The 27,918-nt window shown below is 43.2% G+C and overlaps 3 protein-coding genes across 11 annotated transcripts; 1 reads left to right on the top strand and 2 right to left on the bottom strand.

Moving 5' to 3' along the window:
• Window positions 1–758: 758 nt before the first annotated feature.
• Window positions 759–13,362, bottom strand: ttc12 (tetratricopeptide repeat domain 12). 4 transcript variants are annotated; one of them, XR_008953010.1, is made up of 22 exons: window positions 12,983–13,362; window positions 12,562–12,716; window positions 12,376–12,397; window positions 11,404–11,481; window positions 11,194–11,315; window positions 10,801–10,860; window positions 9,769–9,840; window positions 9,462–9,522; window positions 9,095–9,280; window positions 7,025–7,094; window positions 6,476–6,564; window positions 5,845–6,013; window positions 5,514–5,609; window positions 5,029–5,092; window positions 4,808–4,942; window positions 4,632–4,724; window positions 4,418–4,486; window positions 3,325–3,426; window positions 3,069–3,168; window positions 2,682–2,910; window positions 2,409–2,558; window positions 759–1,565 (listed from the first exon to the last, which is right to left on the bottom strand). XR_008953010.1 is itself a non-coding variant. In XM_057049728.1 (22 exons), exons 1-21 carry the CDS (start codon window positions 13,032–13,034, stop codon window positions 2,459–2,461), a joined length of 2,124 nt encoding a protein of 707 aa, XP_056905708.1. In that variant the 5' UTR covers window positions 13,035–13,362; the 3' UTR covers window positions 759–1,565; window positions 2,424–2,458. The 4 variants fall into 4 exon arrangements, 3 of the variants coding, with proteins under 3 accessions (XP_056905708.1, XP_056905706.1, XP_056905709.1); XM_057049728.1 differs by having other exon boundaries at window positions 2,424–2,558; XM_057049726.1 differs by having other exon boundaries at window positions 2,454–2,558; window positions 12,983–13,361.
• Window positions 13,363–14,280: 918 nt separating this feature from the next.
• si:dkey-103g5.4 (uncharacterized) lies at window positions 14,281–27,042 on the bottom strand. 6 transcript variants are annotated; one of them, XM_057049724.1, is made up of 19 exons: window positions 26,708–27,042; window positions 26,480–26,628; window positions 26,099–26,348; window positions 24,977–25,144; window positions 24,739–24,896; window positions 24,510–24,650; window positions 24,209–24,344; window positions 23,937–24,088; window positions 23,571–23,696; window positions 23,192–23,381; window positions 22,727–22,801; window positions 22,517–22,618; window positions 21,435–21,497; window positions 21,222–21,344; window positions 20,999–21,150; window positions 20,729–20,815; window positions 18,627–18,773; window positions 18,362–18,542; window positions 14,281–15,029 (listed from the first exon to the last, which is right to left on the bottom strand). In XM_057049724.1, the coding sequence occupies exons 1-18, from the start codon at window positions 26,910–26,912 to the stop codon at window positions 18,405–18,407; spliced, it is 2,562 nt and encodes an 853-aa protein (XP_056905704.1). In that variant the 5' UTR covers window positions 26,913–27,042; the 3' UTR covers window positions 14,281–15,029; window positions 18,362–18,404. The 6 variants fall into 6 exon arrangements, 5 of the variants coding, with proteins under 5 accessions (XP_056905704.1, XP_056905702.1, XP_056905703.1 ...); XR_008953009.1 differs by lacking the exon at window positions 14,281–15,029 and adding an exon at window positions 18,090–18,256 and having other exon boundaries at window positions 18,349–18,542; XM_057049722.1 differs by lacking the exon at window positions 14,281–15,029 and adding an exon at window positions 18,090–18,256.
• LOC130534980 (synapse differentiation-inducing gene protein 1-like) lies at window positions 16,937–17,910 on the top strand. Its single transcript, XM_057049730.1, has 2 exons — window positions 16,937–17,124; window positions 17,224–17,910. The coding sequence occupies exons 1-2, from the start codon at window positions 17,014–17,016 to the stop codon at window positions 17,362–17,364; spliced, it is 252 nt and encodes an 83-aa protein (XP_056905710.1). The 5' UTR covers window positions 16,937–17,013; the 3' UTR covers window positions 17,365–17,910.
• Window positions 27,043–27,918: the final 876 nt, after the last annotated feature.

The raw sequence follows: 27,918 nt of genomic DNA, 5'->3' as shown, positions 1-27,918 counted from the left end.
AAAGCAGGAGGCAGGCCTCTGTACCGGCACGGCCTGATTAAACGTAATTTGACAGCACAGCGGCAGCACAGATGTCTCTGTGGACTCTGGTCTTCGATTTTTTCACAGCCCAGTCAAACACAAGTTTGTCACGCTCTTCTGACGCATCATTTTGGAAGATGGATTACATCTGGCAGAGATCACACTGAGCTCTTCCTCGGCTTGACTTTTAGAGTTTCTTCCTCACTTTTTATTGCACTTACACATCGAGGAAAGATATTAATCACTCGAGCAGATGTTTGGAACACCCCCCCATCAGCCGGATACAAGTATCCATGTCTCTAATGCTTTCCTGTGATGAAATCAGGGGTGATCAGCACGCTTTCCTGCTAGGATCACTGGGATTTCTGATTTACTAAGAGTCCTCGGCTCAGAAGGGTCATCATCACAGTTTGCTACGGAGCCTTTCGACCATTTTCAGGGAACCAATCGCTCTCTATCTGCTGTGTTGTTTTGTAGGGAGCCGCTGATGTGGTGTCAGGGAAGGAAAGGCGTGTCGCAGTCAATTATCTGCAGGTATTGCAACAAAGCCGTGGCCAATTCTGTTTCCCTTTTTTCAAAGCAGACCTTTAGTGACAGTTGTGCCTTTTGATTGTCTGTGTTGTAACCTTGAGAATGTTCTTTTTTCTCCCCTCGACTGCAGTTGCTACACAGGCCAAAACTGCCACTCAAATCCCTTTATGACTAAAAAAAATGTATCACAAATCAGCACGCCTTCATTTACTGTGGTATTTTTAAATTTTCTTTAATACATTAAAAGCTATCTATCTATCTATCTATCTATCTATCTATCTATCTATCTATCTATCTATCTATCTATCTATCTATCTATCTATCTATCTATCTATCTAAACAAGGAAAAAGGCAATTCTAAAATATCTTGAGACTGTCTGAAAGCAGATGTCATCCTTCAGAGCGGAGCACTGCACTTCAGTTTTACATAAATTAAATGTCACACTGACTATTTCTGGCTCCACAGGTCAGCAACACAAGATCAAAAGAGTTCTGAACAGTTGTTTTGGTGGATGTCAGACAAATTTCCGACAGATGATTCAATGTAAAGTGAGCGTATAATCATCCCAGCAGGTTGCCAACGCGATGATGTTCATCCATCAACTGCTTAAATTAGTAGTGCTGAGGCAAGTCTGAGGCACACACCCACACAAGTTAGTAACTTGCCAGGAATTCTCGAAAACTTGGGAAGGGAAAAATGGACAAAGAACAGAGTTATAAATGTCTTAAGGGGAGAAGGCTGTGTCCTTGACATGAAGGCCGCAGTGTCTCAGTGAAGGCATCGCTGTCTGAGCTAGCCTGGTAAACATCATGTGACCGGAGGTCAGATGACCTTTCATGACAGTTTCATAGATTCCAGAAAGTTCTCTCTGAAAGCAACTTTGAACATCTTTTCACTGTGGATCAACGCCTGACAGACGATCCTCTCAGCCACGATGCGCCATGGGTGGCAGCCTGGACTCTGTCCAATGAGAGCGCAAGGTCGGCGTCGACTAATTGGGCGGGAAATGCATCTGATGAGAGACAAAAACACAACACAAGAGCAGTCGTGTTCAATAAATGAATTTGTGAAGCTTCTATTTTCGCTCAAAATGAGGCCTGTGAGAGACACGCAGACCCGGCACGCGAGGAAAGTTCACGGTTAATTTCAGGCAAGGACCCTGCTCAGTGTGGAGCAGCCATTACGCAGCACTGGTGCAGCCAGCAGCAGTTAGCTGTAATAACAGCCCTGTCAGCCATTCACCCACAGCAAGGCCTTGTTCACATTACAATGTAATAACATAATGAAATAAAAGTGTGATGGCGTGTGAAACTGTCGTGCGACACCCTCCCTCGCAAAAACTAGGAAAATTGCAAAATTGCTCCTCAGCCACAATCATTGATCCATCATCATCCAGACATGAACTTTGTCACATAATAGGAGATCTGTGCTGTTCCACAGCGCTAATCTTGGCCTTGGAAAATTCACTCAAATGATCCAACTCTTAGTCGTGTGGATGATTCACGCTCTTTTTCGTGACGATTCACTCTTACTTTTAACCACCTCTCTGCACTGAGGGCTGTGAGATTGAGACACAGGTGATACAAAATGAAATTTCACGTTGGACACATTGCGTCAAACTCACTGTCCTTATTCAAGGTAGTTTTCTTTGTCAACTGGACTGGGTTTCTTCTCTTGAAGATGTTTCGCCTTCTATCCAGAAGGCTTCTTCAGTTCTGAAATCGCTGGGGAGAGAGCTTGAAAATATAGCCCCTGTGGACCATCTGGATGCTAATGATCTAGGTGGCCCTGCTAACGACTCTCAGGTGACCACCCAGATCATTAGCAACCCAGTCCAGTTGACATAGAACACTACCTTGGATACAATAACCTGGATGATTGAGAATCTACTCAGACACACTGTCTTTATTGTCCACGCTTCTCGGGCGCTTCTGTGGACGAGATGAGCTTCATACAGGAGTGGAGGATCTGCAGGCCGTTCATCTCTCTGAGCTTGTCCGCGTGCCTGGAAAGCATTAAAACAGCATTAAACTACTGTAAACACAATATATCTGAAATCCTGGGCGAATCCATTCTTGAGGATATTAAAAGTGTAGATGCAATCAGCGGAGCGAGGTAAGCGAGGCACCTGGGCTCAGAGCGGCACAGCTTCCCAAGAGCAATGGCCGCATTTTTCTGCACGTCTGTGTTGGTAGCGTCCGCTGCTGCGTGCCGGAGTAGCAGCAGCACAATATCAGTGCCCAGCAGGTTGCTGGCAATTCCCTCTAATTCGAGGCAGTGGGCAAAGCACAGGGCTGCATTTCCCGACACCGTCTCGTCGCAGCTGGAGCCCAGCAAGTGACGTAAATCAGACAGTTCTGTACGACAACAAAGCGTCAAAATTTATCAGAGGGAAGTCCCATGAAGCACACCAGTCGTTCATCCATCTGCTGTGTGAAGCCTATAAACACATCATTTGCATTTAGGTCAAATGCTCACACATTCAAAGATCAGGGGAGTGTCAATCATTCCTTACTTTTATCAGACCTCAGCAGCTCCTCCCGTGCCTGGCGACTGGCGGCAGTGCACACCGCCAGAGTCTGAATGGCGTACTTAGTAATCCTGGGCTCGTTTCTCTGGACAGACAGATGCGGAATAACAACGCGTTTAGATTAAACAGCGATGGCAAATACTGAAAATCTGTTTAATCACGTCAATATTTGACGATTGCGGGGGGGGTGAAAAAAAACAATGTTGAGTAGGATGCAAACATTTTGCCTGTGTGTACATACCTTCAGCAGCCGGTGCATTATACCCACCACGTTCTGCTGAAGAGCGCGGTGAACAGCCTCGGAGGACTGAGGGAGCACCGTGCTCAGCACCCCCGCGGCTCTCTAGGAGACAAACCAGCAAACTGGCATTAGAATAAGAAAATAGGACCGTTGTTACCACCTGCTGTTTACACCAATGTCTGTCCAAACTCATTAAATATATATAACTGATGGAGACTTTGGGGAAGGGACAGCTCTGCCTCATCTGTAAACAAGTAAGCAGACTGTTTACTGTAAACAGCTATCCAAATGAAAGTGCATAACTTTGTTTTGCAGTTTTCCGGCTCCCTGGTGGCAACAAAGTGATTAATGCCAATTTTATCCTGAGCTCCACCCCCTTGTGATTACCTCCAATGATTACCCCCATATGCTTTGTCTGTTTTGTTCATTTTCATCTGCCCCAAAAATATTTTATTTTGTCCCCAGACTCTCTACACGGTGCTTGTTTTTGTTTTGGTTCGCTGTTATTAATTGTTTTGGGTATTTTTAAAATAAAAGCCTCAATTCGATGCAAAATTATTTTATATGTACTTGGGAGTCAAAGTTGGACCTTAAATTAGTTCTCTTGAGCGCAATGTGGTCAGAGAGAAGGGATCACACGGTGGGGGTGCCGATCGTTATGATCATTTATGTAATATAACCCATAAATATGAAAAGGAAAGGGGTCAGAGGGATCAGAGCAGCAATAGGGCAAGAAAAGTCTCAAACGTGAGGGTGAGCTTTGAATGTGAGGGACAGATGGTCGGAAATTTGGGCCTCTGTTGGCAGTCGCAGAAGCACAGAAGGGCTGCAAGAGTCATTATAGAGGCAGAAGCACCTGGAACTGGAGCTTTAATCAAATCTAATGACAATTAACAGATTCCTCTGAAGACTTGGGACTAGCCGAGGCCTTAGAAGAGTCCTGTTATTCATGACAAATGTCTACTATAGTGGATTTATTGGATCCATACAAAGGGAAAAAACAAAGTAAACCATGACTGGGAATTAGAAAATAGAGCTCCATAAGATATTTTTAAATGGACACTGCTAAAGTGCTAAATGAAGGTTCACCCACAGTCACAATGTCCCCATTATTATCCTTCAGTAGGTCCACACAGCAAATACACAGGGCAGCAGCATGCTCCTGAAACAGACAAGGACAAGTGTTCACCTTACTATCTGCGACATTTAGTTCTCCATCAGCTTTTAATATGTCTTCTATGCTGCATACTGTGTGTTTATTTGGATAACTGACTCTTCGCTGGGCAAGTAAAACACTGTTATCTTACCTGGATCGCTGGAGAAGCGACTGCTGACAAATTCATGATAAAACCGAGCAAAGCATAAAGGACCTCTTTGTATTCGCAGGCTCTGCAGTTGCTCTGGAATGACAGTCGATTCAGCCGTAAATGAAACACAAAAACAGCTAAACCTTCAACAACAGCTACGCTCCAGTCTCACTGACAACAACGTCCACCAAGGCCATCCAGCAGTCTGCATTGTGAGCGAAGCTGCAGCGGATGACGTCGTCTCGGGTTAGACAACCGACGGCCGACATGAGCGAGACGAGAACGTGCTGATCGTACTTGCTGACAGTTCTCTGAAAGGAATAAGAGGAAATGTGCACATCTGTCACGACACAGGCAGAATGGCAGCAAACAAATGAAACGTCCGGCATGTATTTACCAGTATTGATGTAAATGGAACAATGACGGCATCTGCCAACACGTCCCTCAGCTGAATGAAAAACCTGTCAGAAATGTTAAACATTTAGGAAAGAAAATCCCCAAAAGTTGCTGTGTGATTTGAGATTTGTGGCCTTGGACATGGATCCATTATGTCTGTGAAAAAAGATCCCCGTATTTGTCCTTTAGACGAAGAAAATCGATCTCCCTGTTTCCCTGCTTGATACCTCTTTCCAGCCGAGTTGGAGAGTCTGTGTTGCCTTTTCATGCCTGTTTTCATGAGGCATCAAGGAGGGAGACCAGTGGAGAGCCTTTTTCCCTTCAAGGGACACTAACACTTGGATGGCGCACATGAATAATTGAAGATATCACATTCGTGTTTTTCAGTGGAGTCCATCTGATATGATGGCAGATTGTTAAAAACCTTCAACAGTAATATATTAATAATGATTTGAGGCTGGTGTTCTGTTAAGCTCCTTGTTTTACTTGTTTTCTGCAGCAAAGTTCTCCAAAACGGTGACTGCTGCTTCCTCCCGCTGCTGCTGCTGCATTGTGATGGACCACATGAGGTTCTTTGTTAAGCTTCACAGCCAATTCAAGGAAAAGACAGAAAGAGAGAGAGAGAGCGAGAGAGAGGATTAAAGGACAGAAACTCAAAAAAAAAAATTGCTGCAACAATTTTAACGATAACTTTGCAGCAATATGTTGAATATTCATCAAGCAGATGTTATTAGAGAGCTTCTAATTCCATTTTAATTGGAAATATTTTGACTCAAGCACATTCTTTTTGTTTCATCAATAGAGTAAAAGTGCTCACATGTGCACATTTAGGTTGTCGGTGGCCAGTCGTCTTCCATATGGCGTCTGTGTGTACAAACACAACAGCGCCAGGCATCCTTGCTGCACTGCAGGATTGTCTGATGTTAGCAGCTCAACAATAGACCGCTTGCTGACCGGGCTTTCCATCAAAATCTTCAGGTTTTCAGCTGAAATCAAATGGAAACAAACAGATGCGCGAAGAATGAGCTAGAAGGACACAGCGTCCTGCTGTTCCCAAGGACTGAGAAACGACCGAGTATGGATTCGGTTCGGTGGAATGTATGTACAGTATTCAAATGGGAAAAGTGCTAGACATTATCTAATCACAGGTAATCTTACTCTCAACCTCCTCATTTATTATTAGATTGCATTGTGCCTGACAGGATCCTTTTCATTTCAAAGTTTTGATCTTCCTGCTCAGCTGCATATGTAAAACTTTATCTGAGTCAAGGATGGTGCCGTTAAAACATTAGTCAGAGTTTTCTTCCTGTATTACTTGATTTTGAAAAGGAACCAAATATCTGACTATGACTCTACCTGTTAAAATGACACAAAAAGAGAAGATTACCAAGCCCACTGTTGTCAATCTCTCATCAAAATAATGATGATGTAAAAAATAAAACTTTTACCGTTTCCACGACAAGCCACTTTCCATAATTTCAGGACAGACAAACATAGTTCTTGGCTGTCTGGGGCTTTTGTTTTCGGCAAGAGGCATCTGTAAAAAGAACCCAATGCAGCACCTTCAGCGAATGCATTGAAACACTCAGATCATCGAGCTGAATCAAATTCATTTAAACTTTAAATAACCTGCCACAAAAAGCAATCATGTCCCGCCATCTTTTACTTCACTATCAGCTTATAGTTGCTGATTAGAATAATTCATCCTTGCTGTAAAATGTTACTTATCTCAGTTATTTGCACTTTTCTGTGTTGCATGTGGTAATACAATTGATGCTGGTCTCACTGTTCTGATTCTTATTATTTACACCTTACCTAAGGCAAAAAATAGAACCTTAGCCCTATTGTTCGTTCGAGCTATCAGAGAGAGGAAGAGCGGAAAGCAGAGCATGATCTCAGCACTTTGGCCTATTATTGTCTGCATGGCCCTCTCTCTCGGTTCATCTGTCAAAGCCCTGCAGAGTGCCGACAGCTACCACTCCCTCTGGTATCCTTACCTCCTCACCACGTCATTGCTGATGATGATACCAAAACCATTGTTCAGCCTGAAAAGGGTCTGGCTGGTACCTGTTAGCAGGGAAGAGAAAGAAGATTCGACATCACCACCGGGTTCCAGAGAGACGCTCCACCTCTGTCTTTCACTTTGGCATTCATTATTCACCCGCTTACAGTCAAGGGCAAAAGAAGAAAGGATAAATAATATATGGTGGATTGGTGGTTGAGGTGCCGTGAGAAGGGGCCCATTATTAGTGTACTTGGAGATATCGAAAGAGTAGCTTTGGACTCGTAATGTCCTGCTGAGATGCTTTCAATTGTGAGTTATGTAATGTTTGCCCTTTTCAGCTGAATGGTGCAGCAAGATCGGCCTTCTGTCATTTGCCCTTAAAGTGTTATTCAACTGAATAAAGATAAAAAAGGGATTAAACTCTTCAGATTTTTTTGGTGCCAATGTTGCAATGAATACGGGGGAAAAGAAAAACGGATCATAACACAAGGATTGGGGTCTTTTTAACAGTGGATGCCCTGAGCCTGTGATTCATCTGACATCTAGTTAGGGCCATTGACCTTGATTACTAAAGTTACTAAAGCTCCTATCAAAGGGGAAAAAAAACACCTTTTCTTTGTGAATTTGTTAAAAACAGTCAGTAGTTTCAAAGTCACTCTGTGGGTCAGAAACATTCAGGGTACCACCCGCTGGTTCCCCCTTCTCTGTATCTGTGAATAATGATTTAACCAAAGCTCATTTTTGCAGAAATATTGGTATTCTTGACAGACCCCACCCATGGCTCACATTTGCCCTGAAATATATATAAGCATCACTAACTCCTGTCACGTTCCAGAACCTCCACCTGCAGGAACTTGGGAACAGATGTCATAAATCTACAAAACCGATGGACAGATTCTGTTATTCACTCCTCTAAATGTGATGTTTCGAGCTCACTGGGAGGTGTTTGAGCCTGTGGAATGAACACTTGGTATCTCTGGCGGTTTAATAAACTGTACCTGAGACACCCCTTGAAGGCTTAATAGCGTCTGATGTCACCACCGGCATCGCCTCGACAACTGTCCGCTCTACATACCGCTAAACTAATTTGTATTATTGAGTGTTTACTACTCAGCTGAGAATGCAGGTGCACAATAGTCCACTCAGCAGTTCGGCGCCCGGCTTCCATCTCCTGACAGATGTTTGTGATTAAATCCTAACGGGATCAGAGGATTTACTCCGCCTCAGATTTGCTATGATGGCAGATAACTTGCTCGATTTGATCTGATGAAATGACTCCGCGCTGCAGGAGACACAGGACCTGTCTATGGGGAGGTTCCTCGTGTACGAATGGGCTCCATGCACATTGGCTTAAGAGGACACTTAAAAGTGGCCCTAGGTGTGAGTGTGAGGGAATGGTGTGTGTTCTGCCTAGAGTGAACTCCAACTGGGACAGACTCCTGCAGCCCCCTGTGATCCTGATGGTAATAAACAGTATTTAGCAGTGAAATTGATGGATGGCTCGTTCTTCAGTAATAGATTAAATTGAAAAGACTCCTCGGCTGGAGCTCCAGTGGGCCTCTTCACTTCATCTTGATGGACTATATTTGGAAATTGTTTATTGCGTCATTATATGAGGCATATAAAAAAAAATCAATGATGGATGGCAAAACATCTTCCCCCGCTTTCACTGAACAAAAAGAGAAATGTTTAGCGCTCGCATCCCTAAGAGAGTCAGTCAGACCGAGGCAGAGACACCATACAAGATAACAGCCTAATGGAAAACTGTAGTAGGAGCTGTAAAAATACCCCACTAGTTTTGTGGCATTCTCCTGGCAAATGACAAACTGTCTTTTGTTTTTCTTTGCTAGGAGTTTTTGTTGTTATTCCTGAAATCACAGATGTCTTCAGAGTCTCACTAAAGCCAGTCAGGCTTTCTGGGGTGAGGCTCCCCTGGCTCTGATTCGGTGTTCAATTTAAGAGTTGATTTTTGTGAATGGCATGAATGTCATGGATGGAACAGTGAATTGAATCGGGGTGGGGGGGGATTAGAGCAGTCCAACAGACACAGAAGGAGACTCACTGTTTGTAACGGCTTCAGCCAGAATTGTAAATCCTCCACAGTAATAAAAGGGCTCCTGGCCAGGCGCTGACAGCTTGTCCAGCAGCAGAGGGATCCTCGTGGCTTCGGCAGCTCCTCTGGACAACTCCTGCACCGCACTCAGCTCTTGATTCTGTCTTTCCTCCAAATCTACCTGGTTCAGGTGTTCTGGGACAGTGGAGAGTAAAGAGGGGGGATCAGACACATTCTGGTCTATGAAAAAATGGATTATATGTGGACGGATTAAAAGATGACAAGTGAGGATTAAAGATATTGGCTGGTCTTTAAAAAAACAGTGAATCATCACAAATAAATCAACTATATCACAAGAACAAAAAAAGTCTTCTACCTTTTATCAAGTTCTCTTTCCCAGGTTTAATTTGCAGAATCTTTTCGAAGCACATCCTGGACTGAAAAAATAAAACATCGACTCTTTCCCCGTCAGGTTATCTGAGCTATAATGCTCCCTATAACGTTTTCCAAGCTATTCATGGACAAAATGTCTGTCGGTCAAGGGTGACTTATATGTAAGATGCCCGCACATCATAATTGAACCCCACGTTACTGTAGTGTAAACACCAAGAACAGCTACTAATTTAAAAGAGCAATTTGTGAATACAGCGTGACTGCATGTAATAGGAGGTAATTATACTCACCTCATTATATTTCTTCAGAGCCAAATATGCTTTTCCCATGTGTAGGTATGCCTTAATACAGCCTTCATTACACTGAGGGACAGAAAATAATGCTGCGATAATTCAACATTTTATTCTTTCGGCAATGACAGCACGGCAGTAGCGAAATGTGCCGTGTAAAAAGAGACACACTCCAGTCCAGAACCGCTGTTCTGCTTCTAAAACAGCCCTGACCCATGCAGGCGCGGTCCTCTCCAGGCCCCTGAAGCTGTGCTGTGGTATCCGACACTGAGATGTCTGCAGCACAGCCTTTAAGACCAGCGAGTCACAAGGAGAAGCCTCCGAGGATCAGACCTGTTTGTCCAGCAAATCCCGCAGATGCTTGTTTGGACTGAGATCTGGGGGAATTTGGAGGCCATATCAACAACTAAAACTTGTTTTTGTGCTCCTCGAAACATTCCGGGACCATTTGTGCTTTATGGAAGGACTCATTATCCTGCTGTAAGAAGTCACAGCCATCAAGAGCTAAACAGGGTCTGCAACAGGGCTGAGGTACATGTCAAACTATCATCCATGCTGGTGGCAGGACCCAAGGCTTCCCAGCAGAATGTTGCCCCAAGCGTTACACCACCACCCTCAGTCACCCATAACCCTGCTGCCAGTTCACTACGTTCTTTGGACCTTTTTTGATAGATACAAAGTCCTGTAGACCCACAAGACCAGCATCTTGGGGATGTTCTGACCCAGTCATCAAACTCATTCAAATCCTCCCGCGTCAGCGGTAATTCAGTAAAGCCTGAGCAGTGTAGGTGCAGCGCCGTCATCTATATACAGATTTAGCCTTGTACATTGTCAATATGTGGTAATCTAATGATCACAACGGGATGAATTCCTCTGCACATGAACACTCGTTTCTGTCCTCTGTACATGTGATGGATCAATTTAGCCAATAATGAACTTTTTTTCTTAGCGTTTTTCCGTTAAACTAGTTGAGCCGACAGACAATTGACAAAATAGTAAAAGTAGCTGTAAATGAAGGTAGCTGTGGCTTACCTCCAGGGCCCATTCACAGTCCCTGATGGCCTCCTGGTACTTTCCCAGCTTGATGAAAGCCTAATTAGATAAGAACATTAGACAGCTGATTATTGGAAATCAAAACAGTGCAAACAACTAATGTGGCCTCAAGTTCAATAACGCCACAAGTGGCAAGGTGACAGGTTTTTTATAAATATGCAATAGAATACAAGATGCCAATTAGTCAGATGCTGTTATTTCACATCTTCTTTATCATAATTAAGTTTTAATTTCAGGCTGTAATCAACCGTTTCTTTATCAAAGCCTATACACACGAACAGTATATATAAGGATTCATAGCAGTTTAACGCTTGATTAGGGAATTTAGTTTGATTTGTTTTTTAATGAAATGTTTAAAAAAAGAAAATTCACTTGTGCCCGATTGGTGTACAAGGGCTGCATGTCCCTCAGTTCAGTTAAACCGTCTGTGTAATACTTCACCGCAGTTTCATAGTCTTCTTTTGCATAAGCTTCATTCCCCCTGTCTTTCAGGGCTGCAGTGAAACAAACAGAACGCGATGTTGAAAGAATGGAAAACATGCTGTAATCATGCATCAGAAACAGAAACAGAAAATCACAAACCAGTTGCCTTTTTCTCCTGTTCAAGCCTCCTTACTCGCCTGATTTCAGCATCTTTTTCCATAACCTTAAAGAAATCAGCTGGAAAAAAAACACCTTTTTCGTGAGTGATTGACAGATGGGCTCTGATAGCACCCATTACAAGGAGTACGTGTGTTTTCAGGCAGTGCTGGAGCCAAAATCTAGTTTTAAATCATGCCATGAAATAATTCTGCTTTTATGCAGATGTAGTTCTGTTTCCAGATTAATTGTGTTGTCTCAGCAGAAGCTGCTATTTCCATGTGTACCAGTCTTAACTTAAGTTCTCAAGCCCCATATCATCAACTAAAGGCACAAGCTTTTTTCCATATTAGTAAGAAATGATCTCCTTTATTTTCAAATTCTAACGGTTCTCAGACAAAAATCCAGCAATTAAATTTTTCATGTTAACATTTTATGCTGCTTGATCATCTTCTGATCAGCCTCCAGGGTTTATCTGGGAAGTGTTTTCGAGCTGTGAAATTAGTAAGGCCTAAGTTACATGCAAAGTCCTTCCGTTAATTAAATTATTATGTATTTTTTTCACTCTCATGGCTTTGATTGTTTTTTTTAATCCATTTTTTTGTTGAGGTATGATTAGTAGTTGTGGTTTGACAGAAGTCTGAGCAAGAATTGGATAACAACAGCACTAATGTTCTCTGATGAGTAATTTTTCTCCGACACTTTCATCTGTGAAAAATCAAGAAGCAAGTTAAAATTCACACCAGCTGTTAAGACACTAACTGATTTTGTAAATGAACAAATACACCATTTATTAGACAAATGTGATGGGAAGATTTATGATAATACACCATTTTCTTAAACGAAAAACCCGTCGTTATGATTAGCTTTGTGTTTGTATGTCAGCTCAGAGATGCTGTGCAATGAGCACAATCAATATTTCTGCTTTTAACAATGTTTAAATTCGGTGTAAATAAGTTTACATGGGCTACTCACCGGGATTATCACTCTGCAGAGTCTGTGAATGTAAATAAAGAGGGTGAACCTTCCATGGCAAGAATACCATTACAGCACATGAATTTGTTGGTGGGGTGAGACAGGTGGGAGGCAGACATACAGAAACAAGACATACAGAAACATGGATTTGTGTTGCACAGGGTGACTTTGTGCGCAGGTATTTACCTGACAAGCAGAGGCCGGTGGGTTTGTGTTGATTCTGGTCGTGTCGACTTTTGTCTCGCAGTGTTCATCCGATACAGCAATGTAGCCATTAGCTGCCTTTAATGCACTTTGCTGAGTAACTTCATCGGAGGAATTTAGATCTTTAATGAGCTCACCTGAATAGAAACAGCAAGACACGGAAATGGTAGTAAGGTTAGCTTGTTGCATCATAAATGCTGTATGTATTACAGTTCGTGTATATTAAGAGATATGTTTATATATTTTATATTTATTGTAGATTGTATGGATTTGATATCCATACAATGTGAATTTACGTTTCCTTCCCATTGCTAGATATTTTAACTTGTAGCTTACTAGCTTTTCCTACAACTAGCTAACTAGCTTATTACCGATCCATACATTGTTCCCAGGTATTACTCACTTATTTTGTCAACCTTGTCCAAAAACTCATCAAAGTCTTCAAGATTCGCCATCGCGCTGTCACTCTTTTAAGCCTGGGTTGATTATTTATTAAGATAATAAGTTATTTTTGAACTTTTTGCATACAGTAAGTTTTTTTTATCCTCGGGTCTCGGCGTTCAGTTACTATGGTTACGGTGGTGCCGCGAGTCCGTGATGCCTTCATGACCGCAGGGGAAAAAATCGGTAAATTCCCACTGTTTTGCTAACAGTGGTGCATCCACTAACCATGACCCTAGCTTGACTTTATTTATATTTATATTTATCCCATTTTAAAGACAACATTTTTAAATTAATCTTGCATCCATGTATCATTTTGTTGTCCTCAAAGCGCCATGAAATTAGATTTTTGCTCTTTACAAAAACAATCTGTTGAGATAAATGCAGATTAGCTATAATTAAATTAAAACTTCTTTTATAATTTAATATCGTCTACAATAGCTCAATACTGCCACCTAGTGCTTCAAAACTCTTTGGCGACCTAACTATAAAATGATCAGATAACTTTTCGTTTCAGAAAATTCATAAACCTCCAACGGTGTGGCACGTTAAGGAAAGTAAAGCAGAAAAATAATTTCACTCCTTAAGGTTCCTTTTTGTTTCGTGTTATAGCTAAAAATTTGAAAATGATATTCCACTTGAATTAAAATTGGGAATTTCACATTTGTACATTCAGAGTGGCTCATTCATTTTGATTCCATCTCAAGAAACATGAGTTGATCTGACTGAGAGCCATCAGCTGATGGTGGAGTTGTTTCTAAACGCAACTAAATAAATAATAATAAATCACAGTAATCATTATCGTTAAAATTGAATGTTTACTTCACTTTGGTAACTATGTTTTAATAACCACCTAAATGAAAGCAGGAGGGATTCTTCAATAGTGGATGTTCTTCCGGATTCCTGAAGATCTCTATAGTGCACCTCTGGTAAAGCTTCCCACAGTCGTCTATACGGTGCCCTTACATTATTCCCCTCGCTCCTGACTTAGTTGCATGAATCAGATGATCAGAGTTCTTGGCTTGTGTGGAAATGCATGCAGTTTGACTGGTTACGGACCATTTGGTAGCAGAACCATGCCACCAGGACCACTATCGCCATCTTGGTTCAATGTACACAAAATAGACAAGCATATTTTCCATTGGCCGCCTTCCCTCTCCTCCGGCCTTGGAGAGAGAAGATTGTATTCCTCCTACAAATGTTATGGTAACAGATTGTGTAGGTCAGCCATACCTTACATACAAAATGACAATCAGTAGATTTAATTAACACAACATGAAATGATCTTTAATGTTACACCAAGAACAAACTAGCTTCTAAAAGCATATGAACAAAGTCTGTCTTATTTCCCAGGAACAGATGGTCAGAATTTGAACAGGTGTGTTTTAATCATCCAATTAAGTTTCACAAAATGATCAAAAATACAGACAAACGACCTGCAAAATAATGACACGGAAATAAGTGGCCCGCCATCACCCAGCAGCTGTTGTCTGTATCATTTGATGACGTTCAAAAATCTGGAGGTGGTGAACCAAGTTTTTAAACGCCACTAGAGGGCACTACATTTTAAATATGCACAATGCAAACAGGAATCTGAATCTGGTGTATTTAGAGTAAAACAAACCCCAGCAGGGGCAAACAGTCTCACAACTGCATTAAGATAATAATGCAGAGGTACACTGCATGGAGTCGAACAACACAGTGCTGAAGTATCTCTAATTGAATTATTGTGCTCCTAATGGTTGGACACCATGAGTCACTGGGAGAGTCCTTAAAATATTCACTATTTGCTGCACACATTTTGCAACACTAAAGACAAAAACAGAGGTTTGAATGTGAGTCTGGGGCATCCAGGAATGTAAACAGCTCTATGAGACACAGCAACACATGCTGATTGCTGCCCTTAATGTTAACAATCTGGAGTTCTCTGACACTCGGGAGGAGGTGGGACTCCAACAAACACCAATAGATCTTCTCTTTCTGGCTCTCTCTCCTTCTGGCTTTTCTTTCTGTACGGAAAATCACACAGTTGTTGCATTAGCAGGGAATTATTTAAGTCGTGGAGGAGGAAAAGGATGTAAAAGCAGATGGCAATTTGGGCGTCTCCACTAGCTGAAACCATAACTTGGGAAAGAGCAGGAAAAAGGGCTGAACTAGTGGCTCCAGAGCTTCACAGCTCACAGATGGCAGCGATCGGAGACAGTGAGACTCTATCCTCATTTGTTCAAAGTAAATCAGGATTAAAACATTCCAGGGATAATAGCGTATACGCCCCCACCCTTCAGCCCGTGCTCACTTTCTCCTCCTCAACGTGCGTTCGAGCTTCACTTTTGGAACTTTTATCTGTGTTTATCTCACACATTCCTCAGTGACAGGCTTCAAGAAAAAACCTTAAAATAGCAAGAGGGGAACCACTAGAGGTCAAGAGATCACGGGTGTGCACAAGAGGGAAATACCTGATGAAGCGGCTGAAAAGCTTTCAAAGGCAAAGATAACTGGAGTGGTTGTGTATGGACAGCAGGAGTTACCCTGGTATGTGCTTTTTCACAACCAAAGCAAGCGCATTCTAATGTCTATATAAAAGTAATTAGCGCGGGGGAGGGGGGGGGTGGTTTATGGAAAACAGGTGTGGAGACAGCAGCACACATTTGCTCCCGCTCATTGTCACGCGATGCCGTATTCAGGCATGTCAAACTCAGTCCTCGAGGGCCACGATCCAGCCGGGTTTTCCATCCCACTGAATGCCTTTTCAATCTGGTAGGACAGAAAACCCGGCTTGATCGTGGCCCTCGAGGACTGAGTTTGACATGTGTGCATATTGTTATGCCTCCCCAAAACAAAACTGGGGTGGTACAAATGTTTTCTAATTGTCCTGGGCCGTACTTCGTCCTTATTGCAGAACAATGTGGCGCTGACTTCCTCCTCTTTCCTAACCTCAGATCCAGTTCTGGAAAAGAATGATTTCTGGCCACAAACATCAGCCTACTTCCGTTTTTAATTGGGTTTCACTTCAAAGAGAAGTTCTAGATAAACCACACAATGAAAATGAAAGACATCAGCTCCACTTTGTCCTGGTGATTAGGACGAAGGACGGCCCAGGGCCTCCTGCATCATGAAACCAACCTTCCTGTCAGCCATTGCTGCCATTATACGTGTCAAATCACACACTTGTGCAACCAGTTGTGCAAGTTATTTTGCTTATTGTCATCACGTGAATATTAATTTGAAATGTAAGTTAAGGTTTTTAAGTCAGAGTTTTAAAATAAGGATGTTTCCGACTAACACGGTTTTGCTCTGTTATGTCATTAGATTGTTACAATAGTGACAGGTAATTTAACAGAACTGAGGCGGCTCAAAACTGAAATGACAACACTGCAATTTTTAGTTACTCGTTTATCAGGTGGACTCACTGAATGAATACATTTTTTTCCTTGTACAGTTTATTTTTTTAATTTGAAAAAGCAATCAGCGCATCGTTATACTCCTCATGTTTACAAGGAAGAGCAGCAGGCTGAGGGAACGACCTATCGGCAATTAAAACCGAGCTGCCTCGACTAATCAAAAGATGATGAGATAATCATCCTACTTATGGTGCATAAATGGATCAGCGTAGGATGATGAATATAGGAGAGGGCCAGAGCACATTCCAGTGGAGTCACTTACCCTCAAAGAAGTGTGTAACTGTCAGGATTTTGTCATTTTCAGGGGAAAGAAATGGGTAGATTTGGTTAAAATGTATATTAAAGTTAGTTTAGCACTGCCAGACCAAAAGAGGGCAAATAAAGTTTGATTCTGGTGAAAAAGAAACCAGAACTTTGCTTCTTCCACTTGAGTTTTTTTGCTTCTTCCTCGGTAGTTTTCCTTATACAACAGCTTTAAACCACACCCCTGCAGATTAAAAGGGTGTGGGTTGGGACCCCGCCATCCACTGCACCCAGACTTTGGCCAGGAGACGAACTCTCTCATTCACTTGGATTCTAACCCAGAGGAACAATGGAAGGTCAGAACCGTGCTGTGGCTCCCACCTACTTAGGATGGTCCATCTTTAACACTCTGTGCTGCTGCCTGCCGCTGGGGATCGCCGCTATCGTCTACTCCTGCAGGGTAGGTGCTATTTCATCTTTCTTTTTTTTCATCTTTCACCTCTACAACACTTGGCAATACACTCCAGCACGCTCATTTGGACATTTGCCCTCTTTTAAGGTTCAAAATGCCAACGCGGTTGGAGACAACACGGTAGCCACGGATGCTTCAAGGACGGCCAAGATGCTAAACATCATCGCGCTGGTGTGTGGGATCATTTTGCTGATCATCTTCATTGCCCTCAAAGCCACACAGCAGTAAGCGCGCCTGCAATGTGAAGTTCTGGAATTTCAACCAAACTCCTGCAACAACACCCTCCCCCTCCCCAACTGCCGGGACCATTAAATAGAAACAGACACCCGTGTTTTTTGCATGCATGTGTGTAATAAACACAGAGGTTCTGCACCTCTTATGCAAGCAGCCAGATTCCCGGGATCCCTTTGTAATGCATTTATGGTTGGTACATCTTAGCCAAATTTGTTTTTTTTAATCTATAGTTAAATGTGTATTTTCATCGCTTTGATTTGTAAAAAATTTTTTTTTTTTTAAATGATAAAAACTACAAAATGGATTTCTGGAAGGTGATTAGAATAAAGAGACGGACAAATTATTTTTACTTGTTTTAAAAGCCAGCAACTGAAAAAAAATGTCGGGAAAAGAGCTGTAAATTGAAGCTGCACCGAATCATTTTCTGTTAAAAAGGACAAGTTTTGACTCAAGTGACTGCTGGAATCAGCGTTTCAAGACACTCGGCTGTCTTGCTTGACATGAAGTTGTGAACTTAATAAAGTCAAATATGTCAAAACATGCTGAAAGTTCAGAGTTTTTGTAGATCCGCTTGGGTGAGCTTTATTTACACATTCTCTATCACTATACAGTAGATAAGGTTTCCAGCAGGGTTTTGGGTATTTGTACCAGTATAATTCCAGGAATTCCAGGAAACACCTATATGGACCTCTTTTATAAGGAGCCATGAAAGTATTTACCCAATCTGGTCCCCGCCTTCTTCTGCCCCTCCGGAGCGCCTCTGTCTCAAAAATCTTCCATGGATGAAAAACATTGATGCTTCACTGCCCTTCCTCCAGAGTTCTTCAACATCCTGTCTTCGTAATCACAAACCAGAGACATGCAAGCCGCCTCTTACAGCCAAAAGCTTGCACAAGAGGAAAATTCAATAACGACAAATCACGCAACAATGGGAAGCTGAGATGACCTGTTGGAGCCGAAAAGTCAGAGAGGAAATACTTTTGTTTCTCACGTGTTGTGGCAGTGGTCCTTGCCCAAGCTTGTATGGCCGAGAGTCACCATGAGCCACTGGTGGACCTCCCTGTAAGTCCCCAGCAGAGGCCTTTAGGTCCCATGCATAAACCAACGTCCCTATGAGAGGTGCAACTGTCCAGGCCCGCCCGGACCAAAACCCCGAGACATTCCTGCATGACCTTGCATATGAACAGATGTTACATTACAAGGGCAGCCCCGCTTCCTCCAGCAGTGACTGATTAATGCACGCTGGGTGTGTGTACCTTGAAGAAAAGCCTCTGGAATGCAGGGCTGGAGTCAGAGGTCAGGTCTTTGACCTGGACGTGGGAGAGACAGTGAAGCAGCAGCAGGGTGAAGCCACCGACCGACCGGAGCCTCTGGCGACGGACAAAAAGTGTCTCCTCCGCCTCCTGTCGACAGAGCCACAACCAGCGGGGTTCACTGACACGCTCTGGGAAAGTTACACCCACCAACTGTTTCCATGTGTGCAGGCATGTAAATGCCTGCACACATGGAAACAAAAGAAGGTTTCAGAGCAAAAAAATGATCATGATCATAAGTTGGGGAATGTTTTTCTTTAAAATGAATAAGCAAAATCAGTTTTTTTAACATGCACACCCATCTATTTGAAGCTCATCTCTACAAACTGGACTTTCTCTTTTCTTTGAGATAGGCGTTGGATCGTGTAAGCAGTGAAAATTGACCCACCGTCCTCCCCAGATGCCAAATTTACTACTCTCTACACACAGGAAACGCTGCGCTGCAGTCCTCACAGCACTTTTGGTCTGTCTGGCACTCACTGACAGAGAGGGTTGAACAGATTCTTTTGTTTGCTCAGGTCGGGAGTGGGGGTGGGGAGGCGTGCAGTAACATAAAAGCCCCACAGTGGTCCGAGTGTTTACTGGCTTTCCCCCTCCCCCAAAAGATGCGGTTGGAAAAAGATGTTGTTCTGTGCGCTGTTGTTTCCTGGAGTTAAAACAGAATTAAAACCACAGAAGTGAAGCTGCTTTGCAGACCAACAACTGCACGCAGCTGGCTTGCACTGTCCCATTCTTCTACCCCAACATGATTTTCCTCTTTCGAGAGCCTAAAATTGCTCAAAGGCAGTGGTAGCAGTAAAGCAGTGGTAGAATGTTGATGATATTGATAAGCTACAAAGAACTCGTCCAAAGTCTTTGGCCAGATTGTCTTTATATGTGAACACAGGGCAGTGCTCAATTATGCAGCTTTAGCTGTCATCCAACAGTCTGACCACGGTCTGATCTGGGCTGGATGTGACCGCACACCCACAAGACAAAGGTCAAAGTGAAAGGCAATAAATCTACTGGTTATCATGATGCAGACAGGATATGTGTCAATCTCAGTTACTTTAGACCAGAGATTGTAAATCTAAATGAGCTACTTACCCCATACAGAACCAAACCCATTTATCCTTAAAAGAAAATTATGGGGTTTCTATTATAGAACAAACATAGAACATTTTACTATTGTTATTCGTTTAAAATATCTCACAATTGTCTGCATTGTTACATATACACTAGACTGGGTTTTAGTGCTAAATAGATTCATTATGTCAAAATAAGGATACAATTTCTCCTGCAAATTTGCCTTATTTTATTAGCTTGATATTATTTTAATCTGGAAATATGATCAGAATAAGTTAAATGTAACAGAGGACATGTTAAGTGGAGTTTTTAATGGGTTTAAATAGGGAAGTCTTTTTGGGTGCAGGTAATACCACCATTTCAGAGGAATCGGATCATGTTTCAGTCACATGATCATCACCAGATCAGCACACCAGAAGGTTTGGTTTATGTGTATCCAAATTAAGATTTCAGCGGGCAAAACATCTTCAAGGAAAAAACAGTCCAATTGACTAAATCAAGCATCAACTAGACAAGGTCATGTCTAGGCTGGTTAAGGTGTTGAGTTCTAAATAGACTGGTTATGGTGGGACAGAGGAGCAGAACAAACTGGTTACAACACAACAGAGAGGACAAATGGACAGCTCATACTAGGACACAGATGTTATCACAATGGTACAGAAATCAACTGGCTTTAATGGGATAGAAAAGCTAAATAGAATGATTCGAATGGAAATGGGGCCACAGAGGTTAAACAGACGGATATGATGGAACAGCGAGATTAAATAAATTATCAAATGAGCCAAACTGTAACTTTTGAAGGAAGATTTGAGGGAAGAAAAACCGTGGATTGAACTATCCAATTTTTCTAAGCTCCGCCCTGCCCTTATCTGCGGATGTCACTATCCAAATGTTTGTGCGATATAGAGAAAATGCTCTGTGTAGGCTTCCCTGAACAAACTTGCTGCCGCTGGCAGAGCAGAAAAGGAAGGAGACATTACCTGATAAAAAAAGGAATTCCTGAAAGCATTACTGACGTAGTTGTTTTTTGGGAGGCTCGCTGCAATCTGAAGTGAAACGACTGGAGTCTGTTGAATACAAGGAAATGACTGTAGTTATTATTAGGACACACCTTAAATGATTGCACACAATTGAATGTTTTCTTTAAAATTTCCATTTTCCCAACATGGTGAATCGGTTTTCTCTGAAGAATTCCTGATAGGTCAAAGGAAAACTGCCAAACTATACACAAAGTATGCGTTGGCACCGACCAAGTTGAGATCGCTCATGGTGGTAATCAGGGAACGGCCATGCTCGTAGACGAGTAACTCCTGGGAGTGAAGGACCGATGGATCCAAAGGAATCAGCTCTCCCTCACATTCCCACTGAGCATCAAGCGCATCTATGAATCTGCTGCTTCGACCTGGATAAGTAGGATAAGTAGGCCCTTATTTTCACAGATCAACAAAATGTTGGGCAATAGTGATTTTCTACATGCTGTTGATGTCAGCTTCCCTCCTCCAAGGAGCGCTGTCCCGCCGCCTTCCAGCTGCAGCTGCAGCTCTTTCAACGTCTGGAACAAAGGAGACAGGTCCAGCAGCTTGCTCCACTCCTCCTCTAAAAAACAGTGGAAGGGGGACAAAACGCTGAACATATGACACAGGCCTCCTGTTATGTTATGAAACCCGAGAATATATAAGATGTTACCTGAAATGTCTGGGATGGACAAATGGGAATGCTGTGCTGAATCCTTTGTGGGCGGGACCTCGACTTGAAAAGAAAAGTTTGAACTATGGTGAAGGAAAATACACTTCAGAGTATAAACATCTAAATTTTCTCGAGCACAGGTGATTCTTGGGTTCATGGACTAATAACAAACTTATTATCACCATGATTCCTAATTCATGGGGGTACTCCTGAGAAGTTGCCACCATGCTGCACACATGCAAATGCCTTTGAAAGTAATTAAAGTAAAGTTTCCCATCAGTTATCGTTATCGAGTGTTCAGCCACATGTGCGTCCATTAAATAATGAGGGGACTCGTGTATCGCTGCTAGCTGGATCTCCCTGTAGGCAGAGGGGAGGTTAGACGCCCCCAGAATGCAAAGCGCCCCTTTATGCAGCAGGTTTTCAACTGCACTGAAGTGTGTTTGGCAGGAGATAGATGTTTTTAGTGAAAAATTAAGGTCGAAACATGCAGTCAAACCAATATTTCACTATAGTACTTATTTTTAAAAACACTCAGAATGTAAAAAATGGTTTGTTTGAGAGGAGACACTTGCTAAAGATCATCACTGGTGCCAAGTAAGGATGATAAATAGATGTTCCCCAAACACACACACACACACACACACACACTCAAAAAACAAGCAAACATAAATCCAAATGGATGAACCAAAGATTTTTTTGTCATTCAATAACACCCAGACAGACAGGAAACAAGTCAGTTGTAAATGATTTCCTTGAATATGTTGCATAATAAATAAATATTTTTATGTTGTATCTATAAAAAAAATTCAAACAAGATCCCACACTACAGGTTAATTTGCAGTTTGAGAAATAGGAAGAAGAAAAAACTCAAAGGAGAAGTTGTGGTTTCCTGTACGTTACTTTGCAAGGCAGTTTCTCAGACAGATGTAGTGATCGACAGGAAACTTTGATTCTTTCAAAAAGCGTGTATTTTGAAACTTCAAAATTCTCCTAACAGGGATTTTCTAGAATTGCATAATCTAGCAATTGTGTGTATGAGCTCCGCGTGAACTAGGACTTATTTGTTTTTCAGCTCCTACCCTGGGAACGAGCGCCAGAGGATGTGGTGCATGTGTCTGCTGGGGCCGAGCTCGCGTCCTGTATTTGAGATGCTGGCTCTCCCGGTGACTGGGGGGAGATTCCTGCAGTAAAAACCACCTCTGGTTTAATTATGTGGAGGAAAACTTCTGCTCGAGCAATGCATAGAACACACATCGCAGCGTTTCTATGTGCACGTTATTAGCTCATACCTTTCACTGCGGGTACTGAAGCTGTCCAGACCCTGGAGTTTGTCTCCAGGTCACATGCCTGCTTTGTTGACAAACCTAAAGCAAGGCAAAGTCTCATTTTAATCCAATCAATTAGAAATGAGAGACAATCAGTCGTGAGATTGGTGTGCAGCCGCTAATCTGAGTTCCAATGATTTCACCTAAAAAATTAATTATCTGGACCGTACAGAAGGTGTAAATGTGTCAACACGCTGCTCTACATTCTGTTTCCTGCCACAGACAGGAAAAAGTGTGACGTCATTTCAAAGGTTGCACTTCAGAAAGATTTCAAAAACCAGGTCGATGCAACAGAAATATCAGAAGTCCCAAGGCAATGAATTACAGTGAAGGAGTTTCTGGTGGTTCTCCAGAATAACACATACCGCTTATCTATAGAGCAGAATTGTGGAGGAACCAGTAGCTCCTCTATCTATGATGATTAGCTACCTGAGGCCGTCTGGTTGCCAGGGTTGGGGGAGAAGCTGGCAGGCACTTTGTCTTCCAGGAGCTGGTTGAGCCTTTCCAGCAGAGGCAAAGCAATCTGCTGGAGTGAGCCCATGACCTCCACACTGTGTCTGCGCACACAGGGCTGGAGTAACCCGTACTCTCTGTAGCAAAAGTTCCCCCGCAGCACTGCCTGGACAAAGAACAAGGACCCTCAGAACCATAGAACAAAGGGGGATTGCACCAATTACATGTGTTCTGCTCTGGTTTAAAGGCACCAACTCAGTACTTTGTTAAAATTGCATAATGGAGCCATTGACCTCCTCTGGTTGGTGGTGGGATATGTAATGAGCGGTGTTTGTGTTTGTCAGTGTGCTATAACCAGAGCGGTGTGGGTGCAGAGCTGGGAAAATTGTCTGACACAGCGCAGCACATTGAGCGTAGCCTCCAAGTCTACTCGTCTGGAACGGGACCATTCCCACAACTCTTTCTGTCTCATCTCTCTATCCTAGAGTACAAATAAAGACAGGAATTGGTAGGGAGAAGGCACAATTTACATTTAGATGGCAACATTATGGAGTGTATATCACTGTATAGCGCTGGATAAAAGTCACTTTATGGTCTTATTGGAAAGCTCTATAGCAGGGTGGATTATATCCATCTTGACAGTGGCTTGAAACAGAAGTGAGCATGTGTCTTTGCTGTGTCATTCACCAAAAATGAAAGACAATAAAGCCATTATTCAGACCGCAGCTTGGAGTGTTGTTGGCCAGTCGTCGCCTTGCATGATCCATTTTTCTTGTTCTTGCTGCAGCTGCTCCACAGACACATCTAACTTGTCGAGGCTTGACAACAGTGCAGAATTCCAGGAACACTGCTGATGCCACTCCTCCTCATCGCCTGCACAAAAAATGCACATTGAATTTATAATAACGACTTCACGGCGGACGGGGCGTCTCTCCCAGGTTATGAGAGTATTGCCCTCTAATGCCCCTCCATCTTGCCTGCCAGCCAATTTACCCAGCATGAGGACGCGCAGCACAGGAGGAGGCAAAACGAGAGCCAAGCGGCTGCGCCCAGTTGCTCTTCTCTGGGCCTCAGTCTGAGCCAGATCCTGCTGCTCCAGGGCCGCTTCCCTCAGCTGCCTTCCTGACCACTGCAAGGCCAGAGAAGATGCTAAAGTTTGGAATATGCAGAACAAAGGCAATTTTCAAAGGCCACATGCAAATGGAGCAAAGGACAAGGGCACAATGCATAAATATTGAAGGACAGTAAAAATGGGCTCGCTTGTGGTTCATGCAGTCATCCATTCATCAAGTACCTGATAAGGGTTTGATTCTGTAACTCTGAAGAGACTTTGGGCTACAGCAGAGTCCAGATCAGAGAGGAAATCATCCTCGCGCTTTCTTTGCTGCTGCCAGTAAGTGTTCCGTGCACACGCCTCCCTCTGGAGTGCATCCACCTGGCAAATAAACAAACATTGTCTTGTCGTGTTTACTCTTATGAGAAGTTCCCTGTCAGTAGTTTAAGTGTTGTCTTAACTCTCCCACATGAACACTCTCAGGTTGGTCCGACACGGCTTGCCAGTAGGACACTGTGACGGGTATGACTGTTCGTCTGGCTGCATCCAGTCGGGCTCCAACCACTCTGGCTAGCGCTCCTGTCACTGGGTCGATTGTTTGAGAGCCGTAGCGAATGGCTACTAATCCTACAACATGAATCACAATGTGTCAGTAGCAAACCTTGTGTATGAAGTAAATCCCTATCGAGGTAAATGTCTCATTTCACCTTTTCCACTGGGGTCCTCCATGGTCCCTGCTAAAGGTATCCCCGTCCCAAATAAGTCAGTCTGAAACCCCAGCACAGGCACACTAAGACCAGATCCCACAGGATCCGGATACTCCATCCCCAGGAGAGCTGGAACAGGCATGCCAGAATCTGGGAGAGGCATTTCTCCTGATTTGATGTCAGGAAACGAAATTAGAGGCACTTAGCTGTTTTTTTCCCATTAGCGTGTCCAAAAAACACAGAAGGTAATGGAGAACTATCCATGTGCTGCTGTGCGTGTTATCGTAGTGCCATGTAACAGCAGAACCAGAAGAAGTTGGAGTGGCTGAGCTGAGTGTTAGGAGGTTGGATAAGTAGCAGCTGAGAGCAGCTGCACTCCAGCTCGTGCGTTAACTTTTGCACACCATATTGTACTTTTATGCTATAAAGCACAGTGCATCAATGATCCAGTACTGAGGACATCTGAAATAACTACATTGTTTTGTATTAGTGGTTTAGCTTTCCTAATAATCCTGTCGTCCTGGTAATAACTGAGAGTCTGTAGGAAGAACGCGGTCTGAGACGATTATAAAGCGCATTTGCGCGCCAACAGTGGACGCGTTGTTTGCATGTGTGACACAGACTCCACCATGTGGTGAAAATTGGGTACTGAAGGTCGCTCATAAGTGGATTAAGGGAATGTTACGTGTATTTATAACTAAATACATTGTATATAAATGTGCTCTTTTCATACACCAAATTCATCAAAACATTCATACACCCTGCTATGTTCATATATGCTAGTAGATGTGACTGGGATGTGTTTGTGTTTTATCTGACAAATACAGTAAGTGACATCTAAATTATATCATACTTTTTAGGCTGTTGTGTTATCAATAGACATATGTCTCACTTTCTGCACATAATACAATAAATAAAATATGCTAAGTTATAGCGCAGAGCTTGGGGGAATTGAGGCAGCGCACGCAAATATGTTATAATGAGGAAGCAAGATGAGACAAAGCAGTCTTTCAACAGAGGCTGAAGGCAGCTCATAAAAGAAGAAAGAGGCCAATGCAGGGAGACAAAGTTTCATTATGACCCGGGACAAATCCATTTATCCGCTCAATGGCATTTCCTTACCCAGAATCCCTCCATCCTGCTGGAGACAAATAGCCCAGTCCAGCAGAAGCTCTAGCCGGGCCTGCAGTTGCAGCTGACAGTTCAGGCTCCTTCCCCAGGCCTCCCGGAGATCTTCGGCCGCAGCAACAAGTTCGTTTTCTCCACTGTTTCCTCCCTCAGTGCCTGGATGCTGTTGTGATGTTTGTTGTGATTCCCATCGAATGGTTTGTGACTTGAGGAGTGCCTGAATTTTGAACATGGAGGCGAGAACCTGTTGAAAGAATACAACAGGTTCATATCGTAAGAGGTTGCATTTAAGGACAAAAAACTAATCTGAAATTCGAGTCGTTTTTTTGTCCTTAAACGCAACAGCAGAATTTCTCCTTATATATCGCACTGCACCTTGCTTTCCAGGAGAGCTTGGTATCCACCTGCATTGGGAATCATCTGTCCTGCTCTCATGCTAGCACCTCCAATTCTCACCATCCTCCCACTCAGAGGCTCAATGAAAGACTCGGCCAGCATAACGCCTCCAACCGGCACCACAGCACCTGCACGATGGACACAAACACTCTGAGAGCATCTCACTTGCACCGCAGCATAGGTATAAAATCCTCCTGCTGTGCTAACCTGTGACTGGATCTAGACTGACTCCAACAGTCAGCACAAATTTGCCCGTCCTAGAGTCCAGCATCGGGAAACCGATTTGGATTGGTTGTGGCAAACTGGTGATAGGACAGATGTGCAGTCCCCCCAGTGGGTACACGAGGCCCGTCTGTGGGTGGATGGTTACGGCTAGAATAGGCACCGGGACGCCAGTGTCAGGGTCCAGCATGGGAACCCCCAGCTGCAGCCTTTGACCCGGCCTGAGGCCTCTGAGTCGAGTGTCGGACAGTGGCTGAGCTGAGTGTTGGGAGGTTGGATAAGGAATGAAAGGAATGAGGGGAATGTCCCACTTCCTGTTGTCTCCTAAATAGAAAATATAAATCACATACTCTAGAGTGGCATATAGATATTAGACAAGAAGCACAGCTGTGTGCTGTCAAACTGAAGCTGTTAAATTTATCTAAAGGTTGCACAGCTTCCGCTCGTGTTACCTGTACACGAGCCTCTTGTGAGCACCAAGCAGAGCTTGTAGGGTCATAAGCAACACTGCCAGCAATGGGCATAACTCTGCCAGTGTGTGGGTGGAGGAAGAAATCAGGCGGCACTGTCATGGTGTGTCCACTGCTCAGTAGCATGCGGCTGTGAGCTTTCGGTCTGATGAGGCCTGTCACCGGATCGCGGTGAACAGCTCGACAGGCTCGCAGGGACCCATCAGGATCTTGAATGACATGAAAAGAGAAGTGACGCAGGGCCTAAGTTTGATTCACTGTGTCATATTTGTGGGGAAAATGTACTAAATCTACTAAAATACACATTTCCTAAGGTGCGCATTAAATAATGATATACCCATTTTCAGCAACAGGGGGCGGTATTTCTTCAACTTTCAAAGAAGCAAAAAAAAAAAATACTATATGAACTAACTCACCAAAGAAGTGGTTTTTGGTTAAGACAGTTCCAGTGTCTGGACAGAGCAGCTTGGCTCCTACACCCTCACCCAGAAACTCCCAGGCCCCCTGACGCTGACACTCTGCTGAGATCTGCTCTCCCATCTCATTCACCATAGATGTCAGCTTCTGGCTCCAACTGAAGGGCCAAGATGATGGACAGCAAATATAAGAATCAGACCCATCTGCTGGGGAGATTGCACCATTTTTAAAATAAAAAAATGGAAGCGTTACATGTGTTGGTGCTGTCTACACGACGCTTTGTCACTGTGATATTCCTTGGCCTCTAGT

This window comes from Takifugu flavidus, chromosome 12 (assembly GCF_003711565.1).
Source record: "Takifugu flavidus isolate HTHZ2018 chromosome 12, ASM371156v2, whole genome shotgun sequence".
Lineage (NCBI taxonomy): Eukaryota > Metazoa > Chordata > Actinopteri > Tetraodontiformes > Tetraodontidae > Takifugu > Takifugu flavidus.
This window is presented reverse-complemented; position numbering and strand designations above follow the sequence as displayed.

Coding starts and splice junctions, on each gene's coding strand:
- ttc12 (XM_057049728.1), bottom strand. CDS start 13,034: ATGGCGAATCTTGAAGACTTTGATGAGTTTTTGGACAAGGTTGACAAA. Junction 11,316..11,403: donor ACAGGAGAAAAAGGCAACTG/GTTTGTGATTTT, acceptor GTTTCACTGCAG/CCCTGAAAGACAGGGGGAAT. Junction 4,943..5,028: donor TTCCATTTACATCAATACTG/GTAAATACATGC, acceptor TATTCCTTTCAG/AGAACTGTCAGCAAGTACGA.
- si:dkey-103g5.4 (XM_057049724.1), bottom strand. CDS start 26,912: ATGCTGGACCCTGACACTGGCGTCCCGGTGCCTATTCTAGCCGTAACC. Junction 24,089..24,208: donor GCTGCGCGTCCTCATGCTGG/GTAAATTGGCTG, acceptor TTTTTTGTGCAG/GCGATGAGGAGGAGTGGCAT. Junction 21,151..21,221: donor GAAGCTGACATCAACAGCAT/GTAGAAAATCAC, acceptor CTACTTATCCAG/GTCGAAGCAGCAGATTCATA.
- LOC130534980 (XM_057049730.1), top strand. CDS start 17,014: ATGGAAGGTCAGAACCGTGCTGTGGCTCCCACCTACTTAGGATGGTCC. Junction 17,125..17,223: donor CTATCGTCTACTCCTGCAGG/GTAGGTGCTATT, acceptor CCCTCTTTTAAG/GTTCAAAATGCCAACGCGGT.